Raw genomic sequence first — 16,480 nt, forward strand, 5'->3', positions numbered from 1 at the left:
TAGGTGGAACCTCCAGATATCAAATCTGTAGTCTCCTTGTAGCAATTTGCAAGTTTTCAGCAAAAGGGGTAATCTATTATGGAATATTATTCCTTATTCGATCTGTTTGTGTGTTTTTAAGGAGAGAAATGGCATAGATTTTTGCTGATCAAAAAATATGGCAGAGATTTTGAAAACAACCCCTTATCATTGAGAAGATTTGCACAAAGGTTGGAAGATTAATTGTGAAATGGGTGTCCATCAATAGATTATTATGGGGCTTCAAATTCTGTCTTTTTTATTTTTTTTGGTAAAGGGTTTCAAATTCTGTCACTTCTACCATTATTAGGGAAATATTTTTTATTGGAAACTGTAACTTCATTAAAGATCTTTCAAAGTACAGCTGTCAAGCCCTAGTATAGGGTGTTGAACCAAAAAAATTTAAATTACAGCACTGCCCAGAATATATTCTCCCTAATAGTCCCTTGTTTTTCTGAAGTATCAGCTAACCCATTAGCTGATCTTCTTGTCCACTTAGAGTAAACACCAACCTCCCTTGTTAAACTAAAAATTTCCCATATCAGTTTTCTGTGTCCAGGCTCCCAACCAACCTGACTGCATCCACCCAATTACCAATTTAGAATCCCCTTCTATCTCAATGTGGTGTAGCTCCAACTGTTTGGCATATCTCACACCTTGAAGCAAAGCCATGATATCTGCTCTCAAAGCATCTCCCACTCCTGTTGGTCCCAAATACATAGCAATTATTCTGCCCTCTCCATCTCTGAAAACAGCTCCTATACTCAATGGGCCCAGATTGCCTATAGAGCTTCCATCAAAGTTCAACTTCACCCTCTGTTGTGTTGATAGGGACAAAGTTCCTATAACAGGTTTGAAAGAAGTTGTAACTGCCATAGCACCCCAATTCCTGTATATATCTCCAGCTAAGAAATAACTAAACAAACCAATTGTTTTCAACGAATGAATAACCTTAATGGTTACTCCTTCCTGCAGCTACTCTTGTAGCTCTCCGCATAACCTTCCACACATCTTCAGTTGACTAAGAAAATTTGGGTCAAAGCGGCTCACCACATCCAGGGGAAGGGTCCACCTGCAATTAAAGATAGAAGAGAACCAAGACAAAATAAAAAACAAAAAAGGAGAGGAGATTAATAGATGTGTGGTCATCTCACCAAACCTCCTTGATTGGAAAGTTCCCTACAAGGTTATAGGATTGAAGGACAGTATAGAAAGATGAGCAAGCGAAAAAAACCAGAAGGGGACAATATCCAAATTCTGTTATCCAAGCAAGATTGATCCAAGTAGACTGTCGCAACAAATTCATCAACCAGCCCCCATTTTTGACTCCCTTAACCCTCTTCTCAAGCCTAGGTCCCATGAGTAATCGATAAAAACTGAAGAGATCACTTTCTTTTGTTCTCTGAAAGGGAACAAATAGAAGGAAACCTATCTCTAAGGGAATTCTCTCCAACCCATACATCTTCCCAAAATAACACTTTGTTTCCTACATAGGCATCACATTTGAAATATGGAAAGTATGGAAAGCAAAATACCGTGAATAGCGTTCTAGGGAGAACATCGAGAAGCCCTGGGGTATGCTAACCATTGTCTGCTAATCCATGTATACTAACAATCACTCCATGCCATAGTCTATCATGTTCCAACGACAATCTCCAAAGCCACTTCCACAATAAAGTTGTATTCCTTAATCTGATAATACCTATTCCTAGTCCTCTATCATCCCTACTCCTAGAAACCACCTCCCACTTCACTAGATGATCCTTCTTGGTGTCCCCCGATTCCCATAGGAAATCCCTCATAATCTTCTCAAACCGGTTTTTCACTTTCACTAATATTTTGAAGGTAAACAAGAAATAAACCGGCAAATTGGCCAAAATGATTGAAGATTTTCTCAAAATGATGCACTAGTCTCTTTAAATTCGAAAGCTTTTCTGCTTCCCCTTCACAAAATAGTATGATATCATCTACAAACTATAGATGTATGACCACCACTTCCTCCCTCCCAACTCTCCAACCTCTAATCAAATTATTAGCATCTACCCTTAAAATCATTTCACTTAGTACATCAGCTACCGAAGTAAAGAGGAAGGGTCACAAAGGGTCCCTTGTTAAGGCCCCTTTTATGGTTTTACCAGGAAAGAAATCCCTAGCTACTCCATTCACCAATATGGAAAAATGACACTAGGAAATGCAACCCTTCACCCATCTATACCATCTTTTTCCAAAACCCCTGTAGTTGAGAATTTCTAGAAGAAAATCCCCATCCACCATGTCAAAAGCCTTTTCCAAATATAGCTTACAAACCAATCCCTTTTCTTTCTTCCTCCTCTTAAACTCTACAGTCTATACATTCATTAGCAATGAGTATTTGATCCATTATTTGTCTCCCAAAAACAAAGACCCCTTGATTTGGAGAGATTAGCAAAGGAAGGACCATTTTTATAGGTCTGAAATCCCTCGGTTGTAGCACATCCATCTTCTTTGGGATCAAAGCAATAAAAGTCACATTTGCTCTTAACTCTTCAAAAACCTCCATTAAGTCACCCCCAATTATCTCCCAGCAATCTTGATAGAAAGCCATCATAAAACCATCGGGCCCTGGGGCTTTAGGACAATCAGTTGAGAAACAACAGTTTTTACTTCTTGAACCTCAAAATTCTTTTCCAAAAAGTCCAATAACTCTCTATTCCCCACCCTCCACTCCAAATCCTCTAAACTTTCTCTTGGTCTCCCCGGACAATCATAAATTGCCTTGAAATAGAGGCTTATGCTATCCCCTCTTTCCTTGTCAAAACTTGTCCATCCCACTCCAGCTCCAAGACAGAGTTCTTCCTTTTTCTACCATTTGCCACATCATTTGAAAGAAACTAGTGTTATTGTCCCCTTCCCTTAGCCACTTACATCTCTAGATTTTTATCTCCAACTCATCTCCACTTTCCTCAGCAACTCTTCTAGTTCCAATTTATCTTCCACCCTCAATCTTCTTTCAGCTTCCCACTAGACTTATTGGGGAAATATTCTGTGGGATGATGACTTTGAATTGTAATGTCTCTACAAGGATGGATTTAAGCATCTATTGTAGTGCTTTGTAGAGGGAAACTCTCCCTTTGTAGATCTTTTATTCCTGATTTTAATGAAATTCACTTTTATCTTTCAAAAAAAGGTCATTTACTAAAACACCCCCTATAATTTCATGGATTTATTAAAACCTGCCCTATAATTTGCATTTTACTAGAATGCCCCCTATAGTTTGCATTTTGCAATCAATTTACTTAATCAACCTTCCATTAGATGATAGTGGAAACGATAGTTTTGACCCTAATGCCCATTTGAATATATAATATATTTAATCAAAAGAAAATGAAAATGGAGGACCATTTTCGACCCTAGTAAGGCACGAAAAGTGTTACAGCAGTACACCACTGCTTCCACTATGGATGGATGCATGGCATGTTTACATGGATGGCAAAGAATGTCTAGGAAAGATTGATATGTAGAATGAGAGCCACTAAATGCATGCATACATATGTTAACAGAGAGGTTAAACTTCGAAGCGAAAAGTGGACAAATTAAGTGTATGCACATTCATATACTATCTATACAAAAGGGGGGCGGGGGAATATCTGGTCTCCCTGCTAATAGACCAAGAAGCAGCCTATTTTTTGAGTTTACTCAAATTATTTCGAAAACTACAATTACATTTGATGATGCATACACAATTTACCATGTTTAAGTTAATGAAACATAAACAGCTTCTTACAGATTTCATCTGGTACTTGTGCTCTTCGCTTGTATATCCTGGAATTTTCAAATGCCAATTTTTCTCTGCATAATGATATCCTCTTTTAGATAACTGTATTGCACTAACCTTTTAAACATACAAAGACGAGATGAAGTACATCCTTTATATTATAGATTTTGGGCATTCATAAAACAAAGGCTAAAAAAGTTGTTCTAATAAAGTGGATTGGACCCACAACAGCAATTTCTTGATTCCAAAAGTTTTATTTTAAATGGTAGTTATGTTTTTCCTTGCAAAACTATTTGAAAAGGCAAGAATATTGAGTATTGAGTTAAAAAACGATTGATGCCCACTAAATGCTAACTTTCTAAAAAAATTATATCCTTGTTTTTTATTGCCAATCAAGTTCCTCCAAGAAAATAAATATTTGTTTTTTTCTTTTTATTTTCTTTTAGTTTATTTCACATTCTTATATTCTCCTGGCAACCAAACAGAGCCAATAGATTTGGGTTAGGATGTAGATTCAAAGAAGCACATCCTTTGTCAAATGCATGGAATTCCATGAGGTTGCAACCCACTCAAACAGTCCCATCAAAGTGATTTTCAATGCCTAATATTTGATGATTAACTAAACAACACTTCATATGGTTAGGCCAATGTGGAAAAGATTCCATGAGAAGCTCTCCTAGAAAATAGATTAGGATAATTTCATTAATAATTTTCCTATGACGCCTCTAAATGGTGATACGTAGGTCCAAGCATGATTCTGCATTCTTTGCTTCTAATGATAAACATCTAAACAAGTAATAAGCAATAAATTGCCAAGACCAAGAAGCAAACCTCACTAAATAACACATTAACACCAGATTTACCATTAACAAAAAACGCATGTGAAATACAATGTTTTTTTTTTTGAAGAAGAAGAAGTATGGTCATAGAGGAGAGCGGACCTAGGTGTAGTAATAAATCCTTTGATTCTAAAGTTGAAGATTTTCGATGTTTTGCCAAACTACATGCAAATGTTGTAACCTGCAAAAATAATATTTTGTTAAGCCAAGATGGGATAAATTTGTATCAGAAAAACATAACATTCCAAATTAAAACAGGAGATCATCAATCATTATCATGAAAACGATAAAGATATGAATCACATGGACTCTGAGACAATCTACACATGGCATATCAGTTCACCAGGTTCACATTTAGGGTTTCATTCAGGAGGCATGTCAAAGACCAACTCGGTCAGGTAAAGTAATCACAATACTCTTTCCACCCATCTAAAACAATGTGACAGATCAGATAACTATGTACAGAGGATCTCCAGGTTGACCTGAGAACAGTGTAGCAGTCCTTGACTAACCATCCTATTTTCCAGGTTCAAGTTAGAATCTACATCACATTGACACTACAAAAATGGGAACTATTATTGGAAATGTATGGGCACTAAAACTGATATGACACTTGAGGGACTCTTCTACATCACATTTGTAAAATGTGATTAAAAACCTCAAATTCTTAGTGCAAATTTTGGACATGAATGTTAATTTTTAATGTTTGATAATCTAGCATAATCAATCCTTGCTTGGCTAGCGTTTTTTGCACTTTGCACTGATTAATGCATCTATGCTCAGTTTTTTTTTCATTTCCAATAATTATTCCATCATTTGTATAGCATAAAAGATATTAGCTTAAAACTAAAGAATAGTAGCTATGTCGCTGAATCCTATTTGTATGGGATTGCCAAGTCCAACACCTCACCTAGGGCTGTCAACAGGTTGGATCTGGGTCAGGACAGGGTCTCCCAGTCGCAAACCAATTATTAATTGAGACAAAATCATAGACCCAAAACCGTCCCAATTAATAACCAGGACCGATAGACCCAATTATACTGATAGCTATAATAATTTATATAAATAATAACTTAAAACATGATTTTTTGTAATATAACCTTAACAAAAATGATGGTAAAATAATAAATTATTTGTATGTTAATAAATCAAGCGCTTTTAACTAAAATTATCTTATATATTATCTATCAAATTTACCATTTTAGACAAAATATAATACAGATTACAAGAAAATTAGGAATATATACTGTTAAAAATATCTCCAATGCCAATTGAAAAAAGGCCTCAACTTACCATGCACAATGTGGGCTTTTGTTCTTCAAATTTGGCATACATATCATTTATGGTTGTTCTTTCCTTCAATTTAAGCAGTTTGACCTTTAAATATTAACCATGTCTATATTGACATTTTTGGAATTCGAAAGAAAACTTCCATCTTTCTCCAGCACCTAGCTCCAACTAGAAAGTTCTACACTGTTATGGGATTTTCTCAATTTTGAAGGGTCAAAGTTTCCCTCAAAATTAAAATTGCAAACCTTGCTCAACTACATAAGTAAGGATAAATGAGAACCACACCCACACATTGCGGAACTTTGCTATACTCTCACCATCTAGACAAAATAGAAAGGATGAAGATTATAATTGATGAGTATCCCAACTGCCTATTTCCACACTCATATAAAACCACATTGTTACTAACATCTAATAACTTGAAAATTATGGCATAAATCTTTAAAGTTAATATAAATATTCTACTAACAAAAAAGGAAAAAAAAAAGCCAAAGGTTAGGACCGTATCCAATCCAACCCTCCCAAGACCCCAGATAGCTGACCGACATTGGGTAATGACCTTTTACTAATGCACATTCTACGGTTCTACCTAAAGAACTAAAAGGCAATATTTCTATGAAAATGTGGATGAACTAATTTGAAAAATGGGTAAAGTAAGAATATATAGGAGACCATTAAACACACATGCTAGGAAAGATGGTGGAGAATAAAAGATGGAGCATAGAGGACAAAGAATGAGAAAGGAGAAGAAATCTTGGAATACATAGTTCTGTAGAATTCTGCTAAAAAACACCTTGTTACTTCAGATTGTTGCACTAAAATATGAAAGAGAAATAGTTTCCCATAGATTAGATTATGGAATCTAAAGAGAAATTTATGTAAATCCAAGAGGAAAGGATAATTATCAAAAAAAAAGTAGGGGAATGATGAAATTTTCAGACATCCATTAAAGAGATGCAAAAAGCTCCTTCTTTTCCCATTAAAAACTTAACGATGAGGGTATTTAGTATTTCCATCAAACCCCTTTCTGCATCATATTCCTCAACTCTCTTGTTCTGTGATCTCCAGCCCTCTCTTTTCATGCATCATATCAATACTCTTCTGCACATCTGATGAGAGCTTACCAATGACCAAAAGACAGCCTTCCATGACACCATTATTCTCCCCAACTATGAAAGAGGAACAAAGTAAAAGAACCTTCAACTTGAATCAATGTTTGGTCCATACTATCAGGATTGGTTAATTTACTTGTCATCACCTAGCAACCTTCTAGGGGATAGTTGAGTTCCGAATGCTTTGCAGTCAGTAGGGACATTTACAGCAGCACCAGACAAAAATACAACACGTATAAAAAGGAAGATAACAAATGGCAAGAGCAAGGTTCAGATAGCAATCTTGATGATGCAACCATGGGTTCCAGCAAAACGGTTGCTGATTCAGAAATTTTAGCTATAAATAAATGAAAACTCTAGGTTGGGCACAGTCTGTATTTTCGCATGAGATAAAGGGAAGGGCAATGGTGAGGGGTAGATACTTTGTCTTTTTAAGACATGAATGGGAAGTAAGTAGCAGGCTTGTTGCTGTGAAGTGGGAACTTCTTAGTGGCAATGTATTCGCCAGAGGGAGCAACAGCTGAATACTCAGACTAAAAGCTCTAGGTTTTCCTTTGTTCTTGTTGGCAAAAAGAAAACAATGAAGGAGAGATAAAGACAAAGAAAAAAATAAATAAATTACTAAAGTGGTTTTGGCTTTTAGTTTTAATAACATGTTTAATAGGGATATGTCTACACAAATCAATATGGGGATGAAGACACCCTTTTAAAATTGAAGGTTAGCTTTTTTGACAAAAACTAAATTTCATTTCAAAGAAAAAAGAAAGAAGGGTAAAGATGTATATCAAAAGATGTACAAGAATGACAAAAAAAGCAATAAAAAAAGAACCCACCTTAGGACCATGCTTTGTTGCCTAGGAAACACAACAAAGTGAGGAATCTAGAAATTTTATTCTCCAAAAAAATATTCAACATGACATTTGTTTGCCACTAAGATAGTTGCAAGCCTCGTGCCAAAATTTTCATAATTTCCTTTCATTCCTCATAACTTTCCATTTTAGTGTATGCCTGACAATGTTTTAAAAGGAACTTAAGGTATATGCCTGGAGAGTGTCTCAAGACAAGGCACTGAGGAAATGCTAGAGGCACATAGTGGAGGCACAGAGCCACTAGAGGCATATGATAGTATGACTCCAGTATATAAGGCATATAAGGTGTATGCCTCTTTTGCCCTTTATACAAGAAGCATATGCCTCATATACTCTTACCTTTTAAGCTAATTTTTCATAATAAAAATTTACAAATAAAAGTGGGGGAAAAACCTCCAAATTTGTTTATGTATTAACATAATACAAAGTGGGGAAAAATGCTTCTGCTCTCCATTATATATCAACATAATAGAAAGGATGAAAACCCTCCAAACGTGTTTATTATAATCATAATAAAACATTATAAACAGAAGTGAGGTACCACAGCTTTGATTTCTTTTAATGCATTACATTCATTTAGATATGAAATGTCAAACTTGTTTACGCTAATGGTGTGAAATTTATGTGAATTGTTAATTCTGAAACTTTGATTTGCAGCATTGCAAGTTATAAATTGATGGCTCATGATACTGCATGATATGTACTTCAATTTTATATTTAAATGTGATGATTTTATTATTCGAAACTGCAAATGTGATTTTTTCTATTTCTCATAAATTTACCATTTTTATGGGATATTTAGTACATTTTTTCTAATTTCTCATAATTTTTTTTTTATTTTATCTTTACTTTAATTATTTATTAATTAAAAAACATGCTCGGAAGGCTTATGCCTCGTGCCTTAGGATCACAGAATGCCTCCACGATGCCCTATAAGACTTTAAAAATACAGGAACCAACTGGTAACTAGACAAGGGAAGAAAGAAGGTAGAATGAGATGATTCTAGCCACCTCATAAAGATAATTAAATGATGGAATACAGCAAATAAGTGATTAGGTGTTGGGCTATGTCCACAGAGGTTCTTTGAAGTCATAGTGCGTCAAGGAGGGGTTTTTGTCTTCTGTTTTATTGATGGGCTGTTGGGCTATGTTTCTTGGGGGTTTGGTTAGGGTTTTCTTTGTTTCTCAGTTAGGATTTGGTTTGGGGTTTGTTTGGGTGCTCTTGTTATCATCTAGTTCTGTGGATTTGGGGTCTCAATGGGTCATTGAGACTGCTTTTCTTCTCCCGGTATCTTATCACCTCCCTGCTGTTTCTCTTTTTGCTTTTAATAAAATGTTTATCTTTATTCTTCAAAAAAAAGTGATTAGGTGCATGTTGAAATTCTCAAAGCTAAAAATCTTACAAAAGGACCAGTTTGCGGTTTCATGTATTCTGAATGGATTTCATATATCACCCTTTAAAAAGAAGATGAAAGCATGGATAAAGAAAAAGGAATGAAATTCATGCAGTTAAGTATAAATTTATATATAAAAAAAGTTTTTCTGCATGTATATATATATATGACCATTTATCTGTGAAGGAAAGGTACACAATATTATCCTGCATTATAACTGAAAAGCATATTATAAGCATTACTGAGTCAATGAAGTCATCAGCAATCTCAAGAAGAAGATCTTCAACTTCTGGATCTAGCTTCCCCTGTGAATCCACCTGCAATATGGCAAACGGATGACCATTTGAAGAAAGAAAAATAAACTGGAAAAAAAAAATCTCATATGAAAGAGAAAATAAGATAGGTATTCATCACATAAAGAACAACTAAAAAGAACATACTGGGAAAAGAATATTAGTCCATCAATGATTTAATATACAGTGAAGGGCAAGCTTAAAAAAGATCTTTTCAACTCAAAAGATAATGCCAGAAGTTAGTATGAATTCTTTCAAATTCTTGAAAAATAACAGGAAAACCAATTCCAAAATTTCAGATTTCTCATGTCACTGCATTTTAAACCCCATAGGAGAAAAAGCCTGAGGAACATCTGGGCTGACCACAAAGCCCGGCTCACAGGCAACTGGACAGGAGGGCCCTAAAATTTGGTTGGGGGGCACAGGTTAAAATTTTTGAAACTTAAGGTTTCACAGCAACCTGCATGTGTGTCATATGTAACCTCTGTTACCTACAGGCTACAGAGTTTCATTGGTCCACCCAGGGGTACATCAGATGGTCTTTTGAAAGTTTGTCAATTATTTAAACTACACAATCTCCACTTTCCAAAAAAACAAGTACAAGAACAAAGAAAGGACAAGAGGTCTGGAGCCAGCATACAGGGATTGAACTATTAATGGGTGGGTAAAGGTGCAGGAAAGACCTGTGAAACCAAATCCTGTATTTTTCTCTTTCCAAGAAGTTGATTAGTTGCTTCTGTTCCTTGGCTTGAACTCCCCCCTGGTGTTGTTGTACCAGAAGCTGGAGTATTGGGTTGTGATCCTGTCAGACTCAGAGATTTCTGAACAGCAGGTCCTGGCATCCTTGGAGACTGTTGCTGCTGTTGCAAAGGTGGCATCTGCTGCTGCTGTTGTAATTGTTGATGCAATTGTTGTTGTTGCTGCTGTTGTTGCTGCTGTTGCTGCTGGAGGTGTTGCTGCTGTTGCTGGAGTTGTGGTTGCTGCTGAGAACTTAGCTGTGGCTGCTGCTGAACCAGTTGAGACATTTGTTGTGGGTTCAAGGCCATTGATTTCTGCTGCAGCTGAGGAGATGAGGCCAGTTGCTGCTGCAAGAAGGCCTGTTGCTGCCTATGGAATGACTGACCAGAAATTGCTGGTTGCATTTGTTTCAACCACTGCTGCTGCAACATGGAGTTTTGCATCATAGATGGTTGTGCATTCTGAGCCAACCCAGACATCTGAGGGTTCAAGGATGCTAGTGATGATGTCCTTTGTAGATTTTGAGCCTGTAGCTTCTATTGATAGATTGGATGTTAGGAGCATATACTGTTCATCAAATAAAGGTGATAAACATATACTGAAAATCTAAATTTCAATTTGATTTGGATTCCATCAAATATAAAATGAAGAGAAATATTATTAGTTCAATAACATAAACGGTTCTTGAGATTCTTTGTTGCTCTTGGAAGATAAGCATGTTTGTCTTCCTTTTGTAAATCTTCTATTGATGAATTAATGAAAGTGTTATTGATCAAAAAATAATAATAATAACATAAACATTAAAAAACATTTGAAAAACCACTATCTAAATCATGTCTTGACAATAGAACCTCTCAGTCATGTTGATAGCCAGATCAATCTTATCTTATGTTCAAGGTTTAAGAAGAAAGAAAAGAAGAACTGCCCAAGGTAATTTTACAGAAGTACAGTTCAATTTGGCCATGGGATCTAAGTTCCAAACCATAATCATGTCAAAAAGGCATTTTTTTTCCAATGTACTACCTCATATTGTTAAGATAACAAGTAATCTAGGTTCAAAAGAAACACACCCACGAATATTCTCCTTCTATAATCTATTCCTTTTCCATCACTTATTTTTCTTAACAGATTTCACCAATATTGTATTCATTAACATTTTCAAATTCCTATTTAACTTTCTAATCAGCCCTGCCTTTTTCTTCTCCCATAATCAACATTGCATGGATACAGAAGTGGGAATTTGAAACATGTCTGAAGAATCTGTCAAAAAATATTGAATATTAAAAGTTTGATAGCCTGTAAGCTGTGACATCATATACCTATACAAAAGAGCATTGGGAAAATGAAAACTTTATTTTTGCTACCAAGAACAACATATAATAAGAAATGAGGGAATTTGTTATGTATAGCTGATGTTCATTTATTTTGAACACAAGGATTTGAATTTCAGTTTCATACCAGTTTTGACCTGGATCCAAATCCAAAACTGTCTTTAAAATTTTGGTGGAATTTTGTGATCAGTTCAAAATTGAGGAAAAAAAATCTATACTTCTACAGTATTTATTTTGTTTGTTCAAAACTCTTTCCCTTTTTCCAGGTTTTCTCTATCTTGTTTCCATAATATCTCCTTAATCTTTACCTTCTCTCAAAAAAAAAAAAAAAACTTAATCTTACCTAAACTTCTCTTGTATTCTTTTTAGCCTTACTTCATCTTGTATCTTCCAAGTTTATACATACCCCTGACCCCCAAGCATTTGGCCACATATATCCTTTTTGCCCTTCTCAGCATTTTAAAGCCTCCAATTTGCTCTGTAGCACTGCTGACCAATACCACCTTTTCTCTTCATTTCACATAAACAACTCTTACATATTTAGACAAAGGAATTTACACAAAGAAGAATGTTAGATATGATAGCTTATTTGGCATCCTGAAAAGGTCTTGCACGTTCTCCACAACTCATGTAGCAAAAAATCTTTTTTTTTTTTTTTGACAATTAGCAATTGCTGTTACTAAGGAAATAATACATGCATGGTAGGATATAGGGTTGAGGACTGACCAATCTGAAGGGTCATATCTAGGCATAGTGGTTGTGATTGGTGACATCATTTTTCCACACTACAAGATTGAGAATGTGGTTGGATAGATACCCGTACAGTAAAAGGGAGAAAAATAAAAGGGAATAAAGACTCTCCTATTATTATTGATACACAACCTAACTAAGAGACCATTCAATAACAGCTGAAGTGGGTGAATTGAAAAACATATTGCTTTGTCTTTTAGTGAATTAAGATTTCAAGGAGGTTGTGGGCTCCTTAAGGGCTAGTTGAAATTGTAACCCTTGTATATATTATTCCTTAATCATTCTATCCACTAAAAGAACAGCAATAAGTTGTTATGTTCAGAAACTTGAGCCATTATCAAATGGCCCCTAATCCTTATCAGAACTATTTGGATGAACTACATGAATCCTATTTTATAATTTTGCACCTTCTAGGCATTCTATGTTAACTTATATGTTGTTCCATTAATCAAATACCAAAAATTCAACATTTTTAGAGCCATACCTCATAAAGATTTTATATCTATCCTGATGGTACAAAACAGAATTGATAATAATTGATTTACAAAAGGCTGATCTTAGTAGAACCATTAGGTAGCACTCAAATTGAACTCAAAAGAGCAATTTTTAGAATGTGTGTGTGTAGAAATAATAAAATATTTGTCAAAATGGTGAATCTCACAATTATTTACCATCAGAATGGTAACAATGGCATAGTGACAGTTTAATTAACAACAAAATTTAACTATCCCAGCCCCTAGGATGCATTAACATTTACAATGGGCATTTTGGAGAAAAGAATCATGTTGACAACTAAAACAACTGTAGGAGTTTTGGATGTAGAAGCACCATCTGAGGCAAAGACTCGTTCAACAAAAGGTTTTACAATTTGCATCCACACTTATAAAACCATTGGCTTTAACTTCTAAATAAGGAAGAACTGGAAGCTACTCCTTGCCAACAAAAAAGATAAATACACAATCAAGGTGACATGAAATCATAACTATAGGCACTTCATCAAAACACAACTAACTGGAAGCATAAACACCTTAAAGAGGACTTTATACCTGGGGGGAGGAGAGTGAAGTTTGCTGGGACAATTGCTGCTGCCTCATCTGCCCCTGGTTTATCTGCTGTTGGACATAGGAGAGGGGCCTGTTTCCTCTTAGTTGACCACTCAGACCAAGTGACCCCATCATTCCAATTGTCTGCATTCCCTGCAATGGCTGCCCAGGAGTATTACCCGGATGAAATTGGGATCCTTGGATTAAACCTGTTTTCTGCCTTACCTACATCAAGAATGCCTTTTCCTTACATTTGTATCAATAATTTCAAGAAAAAGTGAAACACAGCATTGACAATTATAGATACACGCAATCAACAGTAAGTTAGTAACCGATCAATTGATAACAAAAATAGAAATAAATTTAAACTCCTAAAGAGAACTCTCAAAGAAAAGAACAGGAGAAAGGAAGTAATAAGTATCAATTTGTGTCCTGAACCAAAAGCCAATTAGACAAAAGTCCAACTACTCAAATTCTAGTTCACGTACCGGTGAGAGTATCTGAGACTGCAAATTGAACTGAGCGGCAGCCGCTGCTGCTGCTGCAGCTTGCCCGGATAACATGGGTAAGTGGCCACCGACCTGCGCACTCTGCCCAATCAAAGCCGAACGAGACAAACCCCCGCCACCCATCTGCTGTTGCTGCTGCTGCTGCTGTTGAAGATGGGATCCATTGAAATTCATTTGGCTATAAATTCCTGCTTGCTGCCGCATGGCACCAGCCGCCGCGCCGTACTGCTGTTGCTGGATCGGGTTCATCCGAGACATTGATGTTGATCTTTGTAAATTTTGTTGGATTTGGAAATTCGAAGGTGGAACCAGGCCCTGTTGTTGTTGCTGCTGCTGTTGCAATTGTTGTTGTTGCTGCTGCGGTTGTTGTTGTAGTTGTTGCTGCTGCTGCTGCGATTGTTGTTGCTGGTAATCTAATCCAACCGTGGGATTAATGTGCTGCTGCTGGGGTTGGGTTATAAGGGTTTGGCCGCCAGCGGCAGAAGCAGAAGTTTGGGTTAACGGAAGCTGCGGAGATGAGATTTGAGGAATATCCATCGAAGGAGAAGGGGAGATATTCGAAGGTGAGGTGAGATTTGGGTTTGATGGGTTAGGAGGAATCGAATCAACCACATTCATTGTTTGCATGGGTTTTGGGGAGGACGATGGATTTTCCGCCATTCTTCTTTCTGAATTCTGGCTTTTCGATGGCTTTCAAGGCATGGCGAATCGCGAGCAGACGAACGAGCGAGCGAGCGAGAGCGAGAGCGAAAGCGAAAGCGAAAGCGAAAGAGAGAGAGAGAAGAGAGAGAGAGAGAGAGAGAGAGAGAGAGAGAGAGAGAGAAGTCCACGCCTTCACGGCAGAGGCCTAAACTTTTAGAGGGTCGACAAAATTATCATTGCTTAGTCTTTCGAGAATTAGAGTTAATTGAGAATTTATTTTGGAAGATAAGAGAATTGGAAATTGGAACTGAAATGCGAAGGTGGGCCGGAGAAGGTGGGCCCGCGTGGATGACACGGATCCCATGGACTCGCTTGCCGTGTTCCCTCCTGAGGCCCTGCCCGTTGGTTGTTGAATTGGGCCTGACAATTCACTCTAGCCTATGTAGAGTAGCCAAAAAACCAAAGAGAATGTAATGCGTCTTTCTCGTGCGGAGGCACAGTGGGACGATGTGATACCGGATTTCCCAACTTTTATTTTTATAGCAGAGTTGCTGGATTCCGCATCCGCATGCCTACAAATTGATTCTTTTATTGTAGGTCGACATAGATTGTGGCGTTTCACTATAAATCTATAATCGCATGTTTAATCCATTTGTTCAAATTGAGGGGCTAGATTTGTCTTTATCCTGAAACAAAAGGTGATATATACTTAAAAGCTCCCCAATTATCCACAAGTAACAAGTTAGCCCAGAAAACTTAGCAAATTTGACATCTAAGCCATAGGCCATAGGCCATGTTTGGTTTGATAGAAATATACCCTCAATTTCCTGTTTCTCTCCTTGTTTTTTCATCGAACCAAACATAGCAGTGTCTATTTGACAATGATTTAAATTGTTCAAATGTGGATAAAATAACTGAATGATAAAATACTCAAAGATGCAACAATCAACAACCCCAACTTCAACTTCAACCATTGAAAATCTTACAGCCTCTTTAATAATTTAGGCAATATTTTCCATCAAAAAAAAAAATAGGCAATATTTGATACCATAGTTGTTTTTAATTGAAAAGCTGTCGCATCAGCATCAATCACGTGTTTTAAGGTTGAATGTTAATTTTCTGTTTGGTTGGACAAAAATAATCCTAAAACATTTCTACTATAAATATAAATCCAGTGGTGTTGGGGAAATGTCAAATTGTTGTGTTTCTTCCATCAACTGCTCATTTGAAGAAATAGTCCAATAACTTGTATCTTGTATGGTGTCCTATGTGGCAGTGTAGAGATATGTTCCGATGCATCACATACTAAAAGGTTAGATATACACCAATGAACAACGTTCAAAGTATTAATACAATGTACCCCATATCAAACATATCATATTCTATCTCAAAGTCACCAATATGTAACTTTAGGGGAGTGAGCAGGTTTCAACTTCTTTATATGTTAAAAAGGCGATGAAATAAGCCCCATTGTCAAAAGATGACACCGAAAAAAAAAATAAAGAAAATATTTTAGTATATTGAATATTGATTGTGAGTCAATTCCATAATGTGTTTTGATAATAACAAACTTGTTGGTATCTTGAATATTGATCATAAATCAATTCCATAATGTGTTTTGATAATAATAAGCTTGTTTTTTAGGCTGCGTTTGTTTGGAGTATCTAATCGATGGAGTTTCACACTAAACTGTTTGAAAAAAATGAGCATTGAAAAATGTGTTTGTCGATGTAAAAATTACATCAATTTTATCGATGTAGTTTTTACATCGACAATCATTGTAAAATTTCACTATAAGTGACGTTTTACATCGATTTAATGTAAACCAAACATCCACCCAAACGCCTACAAAACCGAACCGCTTATGGCATTTAACATTGCATCCAAACGCCGATAAA

At 36.2% G+C, this 16,480-nt stretch overlaps 1 protein-coding gene across 2 annotated transcripts in view; it reads right to left on the reverse strand.

Moving 5' to 3' along the window:
• EER4 (Transcription initiation factor TFIID subunit A) overlaps positions 1-14,829 on the reverse strand; it is a 33,306-nt gene extending 18,477 nt beyond the window's left edge. Inside the window, exons 1-6 of one of the 2 annotated variants that reach the window (XM_010258492.3) lie at positions 13,920-14,829; positions 13,435-13,656; positions 10,253-10,843; positions 9,519-9,593; positions 4,714-4,792; positions 3,782-3,846 (exon numbers count right to left, since the gene is read on the reverse strand). In XM_010258492.3, the coding sequence (XP_010256794.2) occupies positions 3,782-3,846; positions 4,714-4,792; positions 9,519-9,593; positions 10,253-10,843; positions 13,435-13,656; positions 13,920-14,600 (1,713 nt within the window). In that variant the 5' untranslated portion in view covers positions 14,601-14,829. The remainder of the gene's footprint in view (positions 1-3,781; positions 3,847-4,713; positions 4,793-9,518; positions 9,594-10,252; positions 10,844-13,434; positions 13,657-13,919) is intronic. The other variant, XM_010258493.3, reaches the window with a different exon arrangement.
• Between the last annotated feature and the right edge of the window lie 1,651 nt (positions 14,830-16,480).

The sequence above is a fragment of the Nelumbo nucifera genome, chromosome 2, assembly GCF_055504915.1.
Source record: "Nelumbo nucifera cultivar China Antique chromosome 2, China Antique-T2T, whole genome shotgun sequence".
NCBI classification, from domain to species: Eukaryota; Viridiplantae; Streptophyta; class Magnoliopsida; order Proteales; family Nelumbonaceae; genus Nelumbo; species Nelumbo nucifera.